The sequence below is a fragment of the Necator americanus genome, chromosome II (genome assembly GCF_031761385.1).
Source record: "Necator americanus strain Aroian chromosome II, whole genome shotgun sequence".
Taxonomy (NCBI): domain Eukaryota; kingdom Metazoa; phylum Nematoda; class Chromadorea; order Rhabditida; family Ancylostomatidae; genus Necator; species Necator americanus.
In genome coordinates, this window is record NC_087372.1 from 31,643,803 (window position 1) to 31,657,619 (window position 13,817).

Below are 13,817 nucleotides of genomic sequence, written 5' to 3' on the forward strand. Positions count from 1 at the left end.
GGAAAATTCTTTTTTTTTAATTTCAGATTCAGCTGCAGAAATGCTTCGTGTTTTTCAACATCACACGTAAGTTTTTTTTCCTGAGGGATTCAGAGTGTTTTCATGGAATTCCAGAGAAAACGATTCTTCAGTTTTTCTCACTCCATCCGATGTATGTCCACTTCCACTAGAACTCTCGTACACCATCATGGTGACGATATGGATCTTAGCAATCCAGATCACATGCGATTACATAAACTATACCGTCCTGAAAGAATTACACCATCAAAACGAGGCGTTGAACTTCTGAAAACACCACGCTTAAATAAAGTACATTTTTTAAGGTTTTCACTGCTTTTTTCTGCTACAAATATTTCTTCCATTTTTGTTTAGCTAATAATCTTCTTTAGGGTATGGCATTTTCACTTTACGAACGACAATATCTTGGAATTCATGGTCTTCTTCCTCCTGCGTTTATGACTGAGGAACAACAAGCGTACAGAGTTATGGCTAAATTACGTAAACAACCTGATGATCTTGCAAAGTGAGCTAATGATCATTTTCCAGGAAATATAACATCCCACTGTTAAAGGCATCACCGCACGAATCTAAGGTGGTACGGATTTCGGGTGGAGTATTCTTATACGGAGTAGTAGATTATGGAGAGGGAAGTGATTCCCTCCATTTCTTTCCAATTGCCGTAAGAAACGGTCCGGAAGATGCGGCGTGTGAACAAGGCCAGTCGGTCTCTTTGTAGAAAGAAGTGTGCCGGGACGCTCAAAGCCGTATCTTCCGGGCCGTTTTTCACAGCAATAAGGAAGAAATGGACGGAATCACACCCCTCTTCTTAATCTACGATCCCATATACGGATACTCCATCTGAATTCCGTAACGCCTCTAGATTCGTGGCGTGATGTCTTCAAGTATTCAATGAGGTTTGGGAGCGTTGTTACTGGATTTTCCTATGAGTTTTTTTTTTCGAAGAGAAAAAAAATTGTTCGTTGAAAATTTCTACTCAGTTCATCCAAAAAAAAAACTGGAGGATTAACTCATGTCTAACTCTCTCACATATACAGTCCTTCCGAACATTTATAAACTAAAAATACACAAATCTCAATATTTTTGAACTCTTTATTTTTATTTTATATATTACCGTATTTATATGAATTGTTGTTTACTTACTATTATCTACATATTATATTTGTTATTATTCACTTATATCAATGTTAATATTTTATAAATTTAATTTCTGAATATTCACATGCGACTGTGCGACTGGCTCGGGGAATTTTTCATTTTGAATTTTATTGTCTATGTGAACGGCAAACACGTTTGAATGAATTAATTTTTTAATTAATTAATTAATATTAAATATTAATTAAATTTAGAAAATACGAAATATTAATCAAATAACAATCAATTAAATAATAATAGGTGAATGATTAAATAATAATAAATAATAATTTAAAATGGCGGAACAGAGAGCGAAAATAACTTATATCCAGTAGACGTGTAGCGGTCATCTAGGCGAACATAAGTATCCGCCACTATTGAAGCATAAATCTTTTTTTTGTGAAAAAAGGGCTACTAGACATTAATAACATACACGTATTGGAAGAGGAAACGTGAATATTTTTATTCATTCCAGATATATTCAGCTGGATGCACTTCAAGACAGAACGGAGAAACTTTTCTACCGTGTGCTCTGTGATAACATCAAGGAGCTGATGCCAATTGTTTACACGCCCACAGTAGGATTGGCATGTCAAAAATTTGGTTTTATCTATAGGAATCCGAAGTAAGTCCGAAATTTCCAATGTGTGACATCAAAGAAGTCTACGAAAATTATTTAGAGGCCTTTATATAACCATTAACGACAACAGTATAAGCAAAATCTATCAAATACTAAGCAATTGGCCAACTCAGAACGTTAGGGTGAGTTTTAGGGCCAGTAAGACTTTTGGTTTGGATGAGTTCTCTGGTTATCTTCTGAAAATTGTTAGAATTAAGCGTAAAATTATAGATAGACGGCATTTAAGGCTATCGTCGTGACCGACGGTGAACGAATACTTGGCCTCGGCGATTTAGGCACATACGGTATTGGGATTCCGGTTGGAAAACTAGCGTTGTATGTTGCTTTGGCTGGAATACAGCCTGAATGGTGCCTACCTGTCATTATTGATGTCGGAACGGATAACCAGGTTTGTTCTAATCTGTTGGAGAAAATTATCCATTGTTTGTGTATTTATGTTTTCTTGTTAAGCCAACGAGGTTTAGGCGAAACTTATGTATGGTATCAAAGACCTCGAACCATTTTCAGGCCTTTGAAAAAGACGAGTTTGTCGAAACGTCAGGCCAATAAAAAAGTTTCACCTAAACCTCGTTGGCATAACAAGAAAATATAAATACAGTTCCTTATGCCGAGGTGTTCAAGAAAAGAGGACATGGAGATTATCCATTGTTTCTCTGTTCACCTCCATAATTTTAATAGTACATAGTAAAATAGTAAAATGCTCCTTTTTCCTTTACTTATACGCATTTTCTACATGGTGCGCCATAAATATGGTTACTTGATAAAAGACGAATTATTTGCGCGAAATTGATCAGGAAACTTTAAAAATAATTCATTAATAATGTAATTAAGGATAAAGGATGAAGTTTCTGGCATTAATCAATCCGCTTGGGATGCGCCCCCACGTTCACTTCAATTCAGAATCGTTTGAGGTTTACAAACGTGTAGCTAGCCTATACAATGACTTGCGGGGGCTAGCCGATGTGTCAAGTCAGTGTTTTTATCCTCCCAGACAGGTCTGGCATAAATTTATCGACCCCGGAGGGATGAAAGGCATGGTGAGTACTAGGGCGGATTCGAACCTCCGATCGATCGTGCAGCAAGCGGAACCTCTATCCGCTACACTATACCCGCCCTAATAATCTAATTTAGCAAGAAAAATTGGTTTTATTAAATATGTCCTCTATTTGGCAGGAATAACAGCATTCAGACGCTCAGGATAGGACTCTATGGCGGACCCCAGCGTTGCTTTTTATTTAGAACGGTGTTCGTGGCATGAATACAACTGCCTGCAAGTTATGCATCTTCTATATGTTTCGATCTAGAAGCTGATAAATATTTGAAGTGTTGACAAAGACTTCTCTGTCAACTATTCTTGTACATATACGACCTAAAATCCATTTTTTAGAATAGCTTCTACTCGGGAAATATTTCCATAAACATAAAAACCGGTACGGAAAGTTGGGAGATCCAGAGATAATTTGATCTACTAAACATCCTCCACATAGCGAAATGAGGGAAGGATGGGAGAGATTTGCTTAAAGAAAAAATGATGCGCCAAAAAATGTGACCATATTTATGGCGCACCCTGTAGTATGGAAAAAAAAATAATTATTCCTTGGTTATGTCTCCTTGTAAGTAACATCTCTTCAAGCTGAGCACAACAGCATGAACGTGTTACCAAACCTTTATGGCAAGCAATACATGAATGGAATTTTCGCAAAATATCGTTTCTCACGTCAATTTTTCCTATCGCACTAATAATAATCACCGGTACTCGTTTTCGCTTGGAACAGCGTCGCATTCTGGTGCTCTTACGCAAGCACGACTTTTCACTTTTTCTTTTCCTTTTCAAACGGTCGTGATACATGAAAAAATAGTCGGAAATGATCGCAAATTCGACTTTTTTCTTTTTTGTCAACAAGTTTATTTATGTTGTCTGAAGCAATATTTTCATGGACAATATTTCACCATTCTATGGTAAAGATCGTCACTGTTCTAGTGAGCGTAAAAAAAAACTTTTAAAGGCATCACCGCAAGAGTCTGAGGTGGTACGAATTTCAAGGTGAGTGTTCGTACGGGATCGTAGATTATGAAGAGAGAGGTGATTCCGTCCATTTCTTGCTAATTGGCGTAAAAAATGGCCCTGAAGATGCGGCGTGTGCACACGGCTGGCGCGCTCTAATCGAACTCGTTGTAGGATATAGCGCGCCGAAATGCTGGAAGTCGTAACTCCTGGGCCGTTTCTTTACGGTATTTAGGTAGAAATCACCTTCCTCAGATTCGTGGGGTGATGCCTTTAAAGGCACCAGACCACGAAATTGCCGATGTTGGGATCTCTCCACGAAACGATAGGTTTAGGGGTGTAGATCACAACTGTTAGTGCGATAACATTCAATTCTCCTTTATCGTCCTGGAGAACGACCTTCGGGACCAAGTTTACCTATGAGGCACCTAACAACGTGTCACGTATGCGAGCATAGACACGCGCCGCAAGTGCCCTTGAGATCTACACCCCTTTTCCCACCCCTAACCTTTTCTTGAAGAGACAAACACCATCAATTTCGTGGTGTGCTAATTTTAATTCGTAGAGACTTGGCGAAAAGTGAAAACTCTTTACGAGTGGTGTTCAATTCTAGAAACGCTTGACTTTTCTCTGTGATCTCATTTCTTTAGGGTTTACTCAACGATCCATTCTACACAGGTTTGCGTCGAAAACGTGTGAGAGGGAAAGAATACGATAGGCTGATGGACAATTTCATGAAAGCTTGTACAAAGAGGTAAACGAGTCATAATTCTACGGCATTCGGGAGAGGAAAAACCTTAAATGCTTCAAAAGAGAGGAGCGCGTGCTCTTGAAGTCATGCTATCCATAGTAAACAGACTATAAATTTTGCAATTACATATTAGAGCATTTTACATTTATTTTTTCAAAGAATAAAGTATGAAGGACGAGATCAATCAATCCCAGTAGGGTGCACCACCGCGTTCGCTGTCTGCCTGCACACTATGACTTGCCGTGGCTAATCGATGTATCAATTCAGTGTTTTATACCCCCAGACAAGTCTGGTACCAGTCTATCGACCCCTGAAGGATGAAAGGCTTGGTTGGCACTAGGGCGGAATCGAACCTCGGATCGATCGTGCAGGAAGCGGAACCTCTAACCTCTACACTACACCAGCGCTATCGTTTAATTTTATATTTATTATTATATTATTTCATATTTTGCTTTATGAAATTTTTATATATTATATTTATCATATTATTTCCCTTTCTTTCTTGAAATCTTTACATCGTAATTTCACATTTCTTTATTTCTCAATTGTTTTCTTTTTTAATTCTAGATTTTATTTTTAAGGTTCGGGCGCGACACGTTGATTCAATTCGAGGACTTTGCTAATCAGAACGCATACCGTTTGCTGGATATGTACAAAAACGAATATTGTGTGTTCAACGATGACATTCAAGGTATTTGATACAGTTTCGTTTCCTAAAAATCCACGGATAACTGCCATCACATCTGCGATCTGATAATTACACCTAATCATCCCTAAAATTGTGGAATTAGAGGAGTTTTCAGAAGACGGGGAACACCTGGTGCGATCATTATCCTTTTAAGTTGTCACAAGAATTTTGGCGCGACGCTAAGTAGTACTCATGTTTATCCGGGTGACCGCGGTGCGCCTAGGACTAAGGAGTGAGACAAGGATAAGGACGCGGCGCGGTCTACGGGGCAAACATGAGACCCATAAGATGCCATAACATAAGCAGCTGTTCTTCCAGGTACCGCTTCTGTGGTTGTCGCAGGTCTTATCGCTGCTACACGAATCACCGGGAAACCGTTACGCGACCACAAATTCGTATTTTTTGGTGCTGGCGCGGTATGTGATGAGTATTTGAATAGGATCAGATTTTTTCAAATAGGGTTATGTCAATTAAGGTAACGTATCACGAAATGGTGTGGAAACCTGATGGGAAGCACAGTAATCGACGCAGATTACGAATGTGCGCGCGAGACCGCTAAATTTCCTCTATTCTTTTGATAAGGAAAAAACGACTTGGAAAATCATGCTTATTCCTAAGAAATAAAAATGCGCCACTCTTGCGGACGCTCCGCATCTACGAGCGAGCGGTCGAAGATCAATAAGGTTTCCTCAGCGACTTATTCTAGCAAAAATAATCAATAGGCCGCTGAAGAGACCGGACCGTGTACTACGGTGTCCCGTTCTAGCGTACCTCTTTCAGGATGATTAAGGGGTCCGGTCATATTTGTAATATACACGCCAAACACTATGTTTTCCGTCAAATTTCCACACTACGAAAAATTTCGTGATACGCTGCCTTTGAATGAATTATAATACAATTATAAATTTTTAGGCCTCCACAGGTATAGCCGAGCTATGTGTGATGGAGATGAAAGAAGAAGGTTTGACAGAGGAAGAAGCGTGTTCAAAAATATTTCTTATGGATATCCATGGTCTTATCACACAAAGCCGTATTAAAAATTTGTCAGAGCGTCATGTAAAGTTTGCAAAGGTAGGTAGTATTAAAATAGTAAGTTTAATATTGAAATATTTGAGAAAATCTTGTTTTATTAGCGCTTAGAAACATGCTTCCGTTGGTAGTATTGTTGGAACAAATTCAGCTCTGAACGCTTCGTAGGACCAAATTTTTTCACAACTAAAAGTTTTCTTTATGTGGAATAAATGAAATGCATCTATTTTTCAGGATATGTCAGACACGAAAAATCTTCTTGAGGTTATAAAAACAGTGAAGCCGGATGGAATTATAGGTTTGCTCCTCGCAAGCGCCAGTGTCTGGTCTAAACTGATCATATACGCCTCGAATTTCATATTTGTTCAGGTGCTTCCACCGTTGGAGGATCGTTCACCGAAGAAATTATCTCTGAAATGGCTCGCTTGAATCAACGACCGATTATTTTTGCCCTCTCAAATCCGACGAGTAAAGCGGAATGTACGGCTGAGGAAGCGTATCGAATAACAAGCGTATGCAGATGATAAAAGTCTATTTTTCGTATTTGTTCCACGAAATTCAAAGCAACTACATAATTTCATCGAAATACACCTTTTCACCAACTGCTCTCCTTACTTTGCCTCTTTCGTTAAATTGGGCGAAATCTGAAGAGGTCCTTCGCAAAGGATTCCCTTCTTACACAAAATATTTCAGAATTATTTACAGAGCTTTTAGGGATCGGTCCTATTCGCTTCCGGATCCCCGTTCGAAAACGTTGAAATGGATGGCAGAATATTTAAACCAGGACAGGGAAATAACGCCTACATTTTTCCTGGAATAGCACTTGGAGCCGTTCTTTTCAAGGCGAAACACATACCCGACGAAGCATTCCTCATAGCTGCTCGGGTAGGTTTCTTGACCTTTTCTTCAAAGAGCTTAACGCACCAACTTTTTTTCCAGTCAAAAAAAAATGGGATCTGGATAACATTTCCGAAGTTTGCTGGAATTTCCCTCGAAGTTTCATCTTTGAGTTTATTTACTCTTTGATTCGTTAAAGGGACGGGTGTAGCGCAGACGCTAAAAGGTTCGGCTGTGACCGCATGATTGATTGTTCGGAACTGCCGTAGTGCCAACAAAGCGTTTCATCAGTCCGAGTTTGACAAATTGGTACCGAACTTGTCTGGGAAAATAAAAACAGCAGCTTTGGACGTCGACTGTCCTTCAAAAGTCATTGCGAGTTTGAACGGACGCGTTCATCAACTTCAAACGATTTCGAATTGAAGTCGAATGCATATTCGCATCCCAAAGGGAGACTAACGCTATGGACTTCATCCTCCGCTCTTTAAAAACTAGGAAATACAGGAGTACAAGGATTTCAAAGGATGGAAAAGATAAAAAATATTAAATATTATCTATACAGTATTAGTACGCTGACCAACCCATATCCGTATACCTTATTCTTTTACTTTTTATTCCTTAAAAATGCTACAATCCATCTATGAAAAACTATATTTTCAGCGTTGTGCCAGTTTTGTTACGGAGAAATCCTTGCATACATATGGACGACTTTATCCACGTCTTAAGGATATTCGTGAGCTGTCCATACTAATAGCAATCGACGTAAGTTATTCCTTTTTTACCAATTTGATGGTACTCATACGTATTTTTCATCCTTACTTCTGCATCTTTTTTAAAGATGGTGTGTAACGAAGCTGACGATGTTGGGATGGTCGGGCAAATATAATACAAAAGTTGAGGTGAAGAATGGGAGCACAAGGGTTCAGTTCTTCCTTATCGTCCTGAAAAACGGCGTGGAAAACAGTATTTGTTTTTGCGAACTGCGCGATAAACGCGCTACACTTGCGCACGCGCCGCATCCACGAGCGAGCGGTCGAGAATCAATAAGGTCTTCAATAAATCTTAGCAGCCTATTCAAGTGAAACCAGTGGATAAGCTGCTGAGGGAACCGGAATGTGTACAACGGTGGCGTGTTCTTAAGCACACCATAGGAACAAACGCCGATACCAAGGCAGCTTTTCAGGACTTTTTCAGCAGAATTGGACGGGTCCATAGTTCATTTATCGTAATTTACAATGCAAAACTTAAATTTGCCCACGGAGATCCTAACGTCAATTTCAGTTTTGGGATACGCTGCCTCTAAACGTTTTACCTTGCCATTACGGTAATCTTTTGCAGGTTGGAAACTATCTCTTCCAGCATAACCTTGCTACACTTCATCCTGAACCGGAGAATAAGGTATGTTCCGTTGAATATTCTATTAATAATTCGAATAATAGGTAGTAGTAAATCCATAGCACAATTTGTCTTTGATAATTCCCGTTCTGAAACTTTCTGGTGCGATGAGCTTGACGAATATAACAGATGTGGAAGAGATTGATGCAATCCAGTGCGCTCACGTAATATCTACTTATTTTTAATTGCTACCGCTTTCCACTAGGGTGTGGGCGTGTGTCAGAGTAGGTAAGAGGTTCAGCTACGACAGGAAAGTCGCGGGTTCAGAACCTCCTCGGGTCAACCAAGCTCAAATTCTTAGTAGACCTCAACAACTCTTGAACTTCAGCTCGACTACGTTTTGACAACGAACATCTCCTTATCAGATATCCGAAAACCTAGAGCTGTGTGGGACGTTACACCGACCACCGCCTAATTCTTCTCAGCTTAAAGGGACGATTCCCGCGAAGAAGTCGAGGAGCTAAACCTCACGTTCCTCAACGTCCTCGACAGAACAAGCTTCTCTGCATGGACAAAACACCATCTTAACACATCGGGTAACGTAACCCCTACAGGGATTGTTTAAGGAAACACACCTTGTCGTTCCACACATTACCGCTTTGCAATACATTGAATGGCTCAGTGTCCTCAGTGCTTGTCAGAGGAGAATTGTTTGTACTTTTTCTTCTTGTTTCTTTCCAGCCACTAACAACGATGCCGCTGCCCTAGCCTGCAGAGAAATTGAGTTTGTCATGGAACTACCATGGAAATCATTCACGGGAATCCGTTTGGTTCTGGTAGAGGGTGACTACGAAGACTCATGACTAACTTCTCATGAACATTTTGATTTGATCATCATTTTGATTTGAACTGGTGAATATTTACTAAGCTTGGTCTTTTCTGTCCGGCGTCTCCATATCCAGAATTTTCGGTGCTTTCGTTCATATAAAATTACGAGAGATTCCCGCTTTTCCGCTTTCCCGGTGGAGATGACGTCATCGCAACCATTGGCAATAAACACATAGTGCAATCGGATAAAACTCCCGTCTCAACTCGGCTCGATTGGTTTTCTGATTTCACAGCCTGCAATCTCGTGACATTACAATAACAATCCGTCAGTCAAGATTCCCAAGAATGAGTGTGTTCGATGAAGAAATAATTGCGAACGCTTCGGGCAATGAATCACTGGACGAACTGATTGATCTACAGGAAGGCAAACAGTGTTCCGCACGTAATCACATCCGTACGATGCACTAAGGGAAATCAGGAACATCCGGGTGTCTGTATGTCCGGCGTTAATCAATCCGCTTGCAGTGTCTCACCACGTTCACTTCAGTCAGGATCGTTTGAGGTTTACGAATGTGTCAAGCTTATGCAATGAAAGTGCCTACACTAGGTCTGATCGTAAAAAGAATAGATTCCACGCGATTTTACGCAAATTCCAGTTGCACACATGTGAAAGAGATTATTCGAAATGTGCAAATGTTGGGCTACACGTGGTTAAAAGCTATACAAAGTGGAAAAAGCGACATGAAACTCGACGCGATTAGCGGGTGCGCTCGAAATGATTGCATCCTGGCGCTTCAAACCAGACGTTCTTCACATATTCTTCTGTATACTAGAACAGAATAGGTCTTTAGATATTGGTGAGCGTCGAAACCGTGTAAGGGTTTGATATTGAAAAGGCAGGATTGTGTAAAGAGAAACAAATCCGAGAAAAAAAAAAGAAAACGATAAATCGAATCAAAAATTCATATGTAGCAAATTAAATCTCCTCTACTGCATCCGTCCCTCCATTTCTTCACATTTCTCAAAGAAAAAAAAAAGAGAAAAAAACGAATGTTTTTGTTCCACATTATCTTTGCAGTAACAGATGCTTCATTCCATATCTTTCAGTCATGTCCATTAGCAGGTAGCCTCTGTAGAATGAAATCTTTATGTTGGATACAAACCATTCACATGGAAAATTCACTGTCAGGATTGACCTAATGGTGGAAAAGTATTCCCCTCGTCGAAGTTTTTGAACCGGCTCAAAATTTCCCGGAAAAACACAAAACTTTCCACGCCATCGGTCTCAGAGAGAAGTGTTCACCACTCAAGCCCGCCTGAACTACAACCCTAAGAACGCTCAGCTGAACATAGATATCCGATCAACACAAAACCTCCAATATAATATTACTGATATCCGACTACCCTGATACAACAAACTGGTGATTCTCTCCGGTCGTGAGCGTACCTATGCTACTGCATTTGAGTAAGCGGGTGTGCTCGAAGTGGGACTCTTACACTCATCTCTGCACTTCTTCCGAGGGTCCCGCCTCGATTGTAACTGTTAACTTCGCCGAGCGCAGCCGCCTACGCAACTCCACCATGCTTCGGATCGTTTTGAACCGGCTATAAGTGTTTGTTCAAATTGTTTGGTGGCATTTCTACAACCGAGATGGAACTACCGAGACTTACTCGATTTGCTAGGATCATTTCAACTTCTTTTGTGCTACAACAACGCTTCTTAAAGGTATCACCTCACGAAACTGAGGTGGTACGGATTTTAGGTGGAGTATTCGTATACGGGATAGTAGATTATGGAGAGGATGGTGATTCCGTCCATTTCTTCCTAATTGCCGTAAAAAAAAAACGGCCCGGAAGATACGGCGCGTGCACAAAGCTGGCTCCAGTCGAATTCGTTGTAGAAAATAGTGCGCCGGAACGCTCGGAGCCGGATCTTCCGCGCCGTTTTCTACGGCAATTAGGAAGAAATGAACGGAACCATCCTTCTCTCAATAATCTGCGATCCCGTATACGAATACTCCACAAGAAATACGTACCACCCAAGATTTGTGGGGTGATGCCTTTAAATAACTGTTTCTACTTAGTGATGAAGTTACTTCAAATTTTAAAAAAAAATCTTTTTAATAGTTCCTTCAGTTTTTTTTTCCTCTGTCAGCGCACAAAGGCGATAATCAGCATGCATATAAGTAGTTGACAAATGAATAAATAAAACAAATTAATTTTCAGGAAATGTTCATTCGTCAGCAAATCTATTCCGTTGAATACGACGAACTTATCAATAAAACATACGATTGGCCTACGAAAGACATGAAACATGGATTCCCAGTGCCTGTTATGGAGAGAAGCTCTATGGATGAAGAGTAATGTGTGTCCATTAGGTAATTTTGATGACGTGAATTTGATTACTAGGCAAGAAATTCAAATTTTGAATCTCATATTAATTGGGCGTATCTTTCATCGAAAATTGTCTCATATAACGTCTTTTTTTCCGGATCTTTTTATTTCTCTGTGGAATCTAAGGGTGACTACTGCTGTTTCTTCGTTCCTTAACACGAGCTTTACATTAGCTTTGCTGTCGCGAGTATGATTTCACGAGTTCTATCGAATTAATCTTATGAGTTTGGAATTTTTTTTAATGTTTGGACCCTATACTTAACCTATTTATTATTATTTGGGTGCCGGAATCTGGTGAATTTATGTCGACGGTCTTAATGTATTGTTGCTCTTCTAAAAGTAATGAAGTGTTTTTTTTTTGTTTTCTCTTTGGCACCTCGATGAAGGACTGAAGATGTTTTCTTTTTACCACCACTTTTTTCATGGGAAAAAGGATGAAAATTCCGAAAAAAAAAGAGAAAAATTGCAAACAGATGAGTGAAGAATTAAGGCGATACGAGGTTCAGTGCATTTTCAATGCATCTGTATTTTTTAGGGGTGTGTACTTGTGTATAGCAGCATAGTAGCAGAAATAGAGGAGGAGAGACTTTTGTTGCTTGGCTGCTCGCCGCTTGGGACCATCTTGTGGCCGTTTGTAAAGTTTGAACAGGTTTATACTACTTTACAGTTGGATATAATTGGGGCAAAACGACATAAATGACGAGTGTAGTTGCGGTGCATTTGCGTACACGCTCGAAACGGCGCGTGGAACCGAGGTGGGACCGTCGCAAACACCACCGATGGGTGATGCCAGCAAGGGTTTCACCACGCTCTTAGCCGCTACGCTCCACCGAAACGTCTCGAGAGAAGCCCCGTACGCAATTGCACCATACTTCATGTCGTTTCTACCCTACTATAAATATCTGCGTTGTTCTTGAAAAAAAGGAGTTATACCAAAGGAAAGTAATTAAAACTCCCTAATTACCTCTGAGTAAAATCAGTGCAAAACTTTAAAGAAAACTAGATATGATAAGGATGAGAAAAATTGTGGAAGAATTTGAGAGAAAAAGGCGGCTAAACTAGTAAGAGTGATCGGTAGATCGTATGTCTAATTTTTTTTAAATACTACCAACACAGTCCACATCCCAGGGTAAAACAGCCAGCGCTGTGAAATCAACTATTACGAATTTATGAAAATTATGGAATCTATGAGTGAATGTACTGAGAGGTTGGACGAGTTTTAGCGCGTACTGCACAACTAAGTTCTGGGATTATATTCAAAATCAGCTGTTTTCAGATGGTATTTTCAAAAATTCGTGCTGGCTATTTCCAAAGATTTGCACGGTTTGCGGCGTATTTTGGGACACAAGTTACAAGTTAAGTTAGTTGTAGTGACGAGTGCGACGCAATCGGTAAAAGATTTGGCTGTGGTTGCACGATAGATCGGAAGTTTGAGTCCGCACTAGTGTCAACCAAATCCCTCATCTTGTTGGTATCGATAAATTGGTACAAGACTCATCTAAACACGAAAACACTGACTGAGTATGTCGGCTCATCCCCACAGGTCGTTATAAGACTGCGTAAAAGGATAAAAAAGAATAAAGTCATTGGCCCATCAATCCACTTGAGATTTGCCGACGCGTTTTTACTGCAATTCGTAATCGTTAAGGTTTTGGAACGCGTGTTGACCTATACAATGACTTGAGGTGCCCAGAGCTAGTCCATGTATCAAGTCAGTGTTTTCATCCTCCCAGACAACTCTGGTACCAATTTATCGACCCTGGAAAGGATGAAAGGCTTGCTGAGCACTAGGGAGGTTTCGAACCATCGATCATGTACCTGCAAAGGACCTGTAACCCCCCATAATGCTACATTCGCTTTCATAAATCTCAAAGCATTCTGAATTTAAGTTGAACGCGAAAGCGAAATCCTAGGGGACTAATCGACGCGTGCACTTTATGCGTTCTCCTTTAATTCGTTGAAAAAAGTGCAGTCATTCATGGAAAACTATATTTTCAGCGTGTTGCTTAGAACTGCCCCATGCCGATCAGCTAAGCTCCTTATTCGTAGAGTGGGGTATACAAATTGGTACCAGACTTCTCTGACCGAAAAAAAAGAACTGACTCGATACATCGGCTCGCCCACGCACCGATATCGCTCAATAAGTTTCTTTTTTCTG

General features: G+C 40.2%; 1 protein-coding gene across 2 annotated transcripts; it reads left to right on the top strand.

Moving 5' to 3' along the window:
* Nucleotides 1-40: 40 nt before the first annotated feature.
* RB195_020090 (uncharacterized protein) lies at nt 41-11,629 on the top strand (the record flags this gene model as incomplete). 2 transcript variants are annotated; one of them, XM_064188241.1, is made up of 17 exons in its annotated part: nt 41-66; nt 132-151; nt 218-309; nt 390-523; nt 1,628-1,777; nt 1,833-1,914; nt 2,019-2,180; nt 4,448-4,551; nt 5,130-5,239; nt 5,555-5,652; nt 6,149-6,307; nt 6,500-6,563; nt 6,635-6,777; nt 6,980-7,150; nt 7,763-7,864; nt 8,441-8,500; nt 11,492-11,629. In XM_064188241.1, 17 exons carry the CDS (start codon nt 41-43, stop codon nt 11,627-11,629), a joined length of 1,815 nt encoding a protein of 604 aa, XP_064044122.1. The 2 variants fall into 2 exon arrangements, with proteins under 2 accessions (XP_064044122.1, XP_064044121.1); XM_064188240.1 differs by having other exon boundaries at nt 132-309.
* Between the last annotated feature and the right edge of the window lie 2,188 nt (nt 11,630-13,817).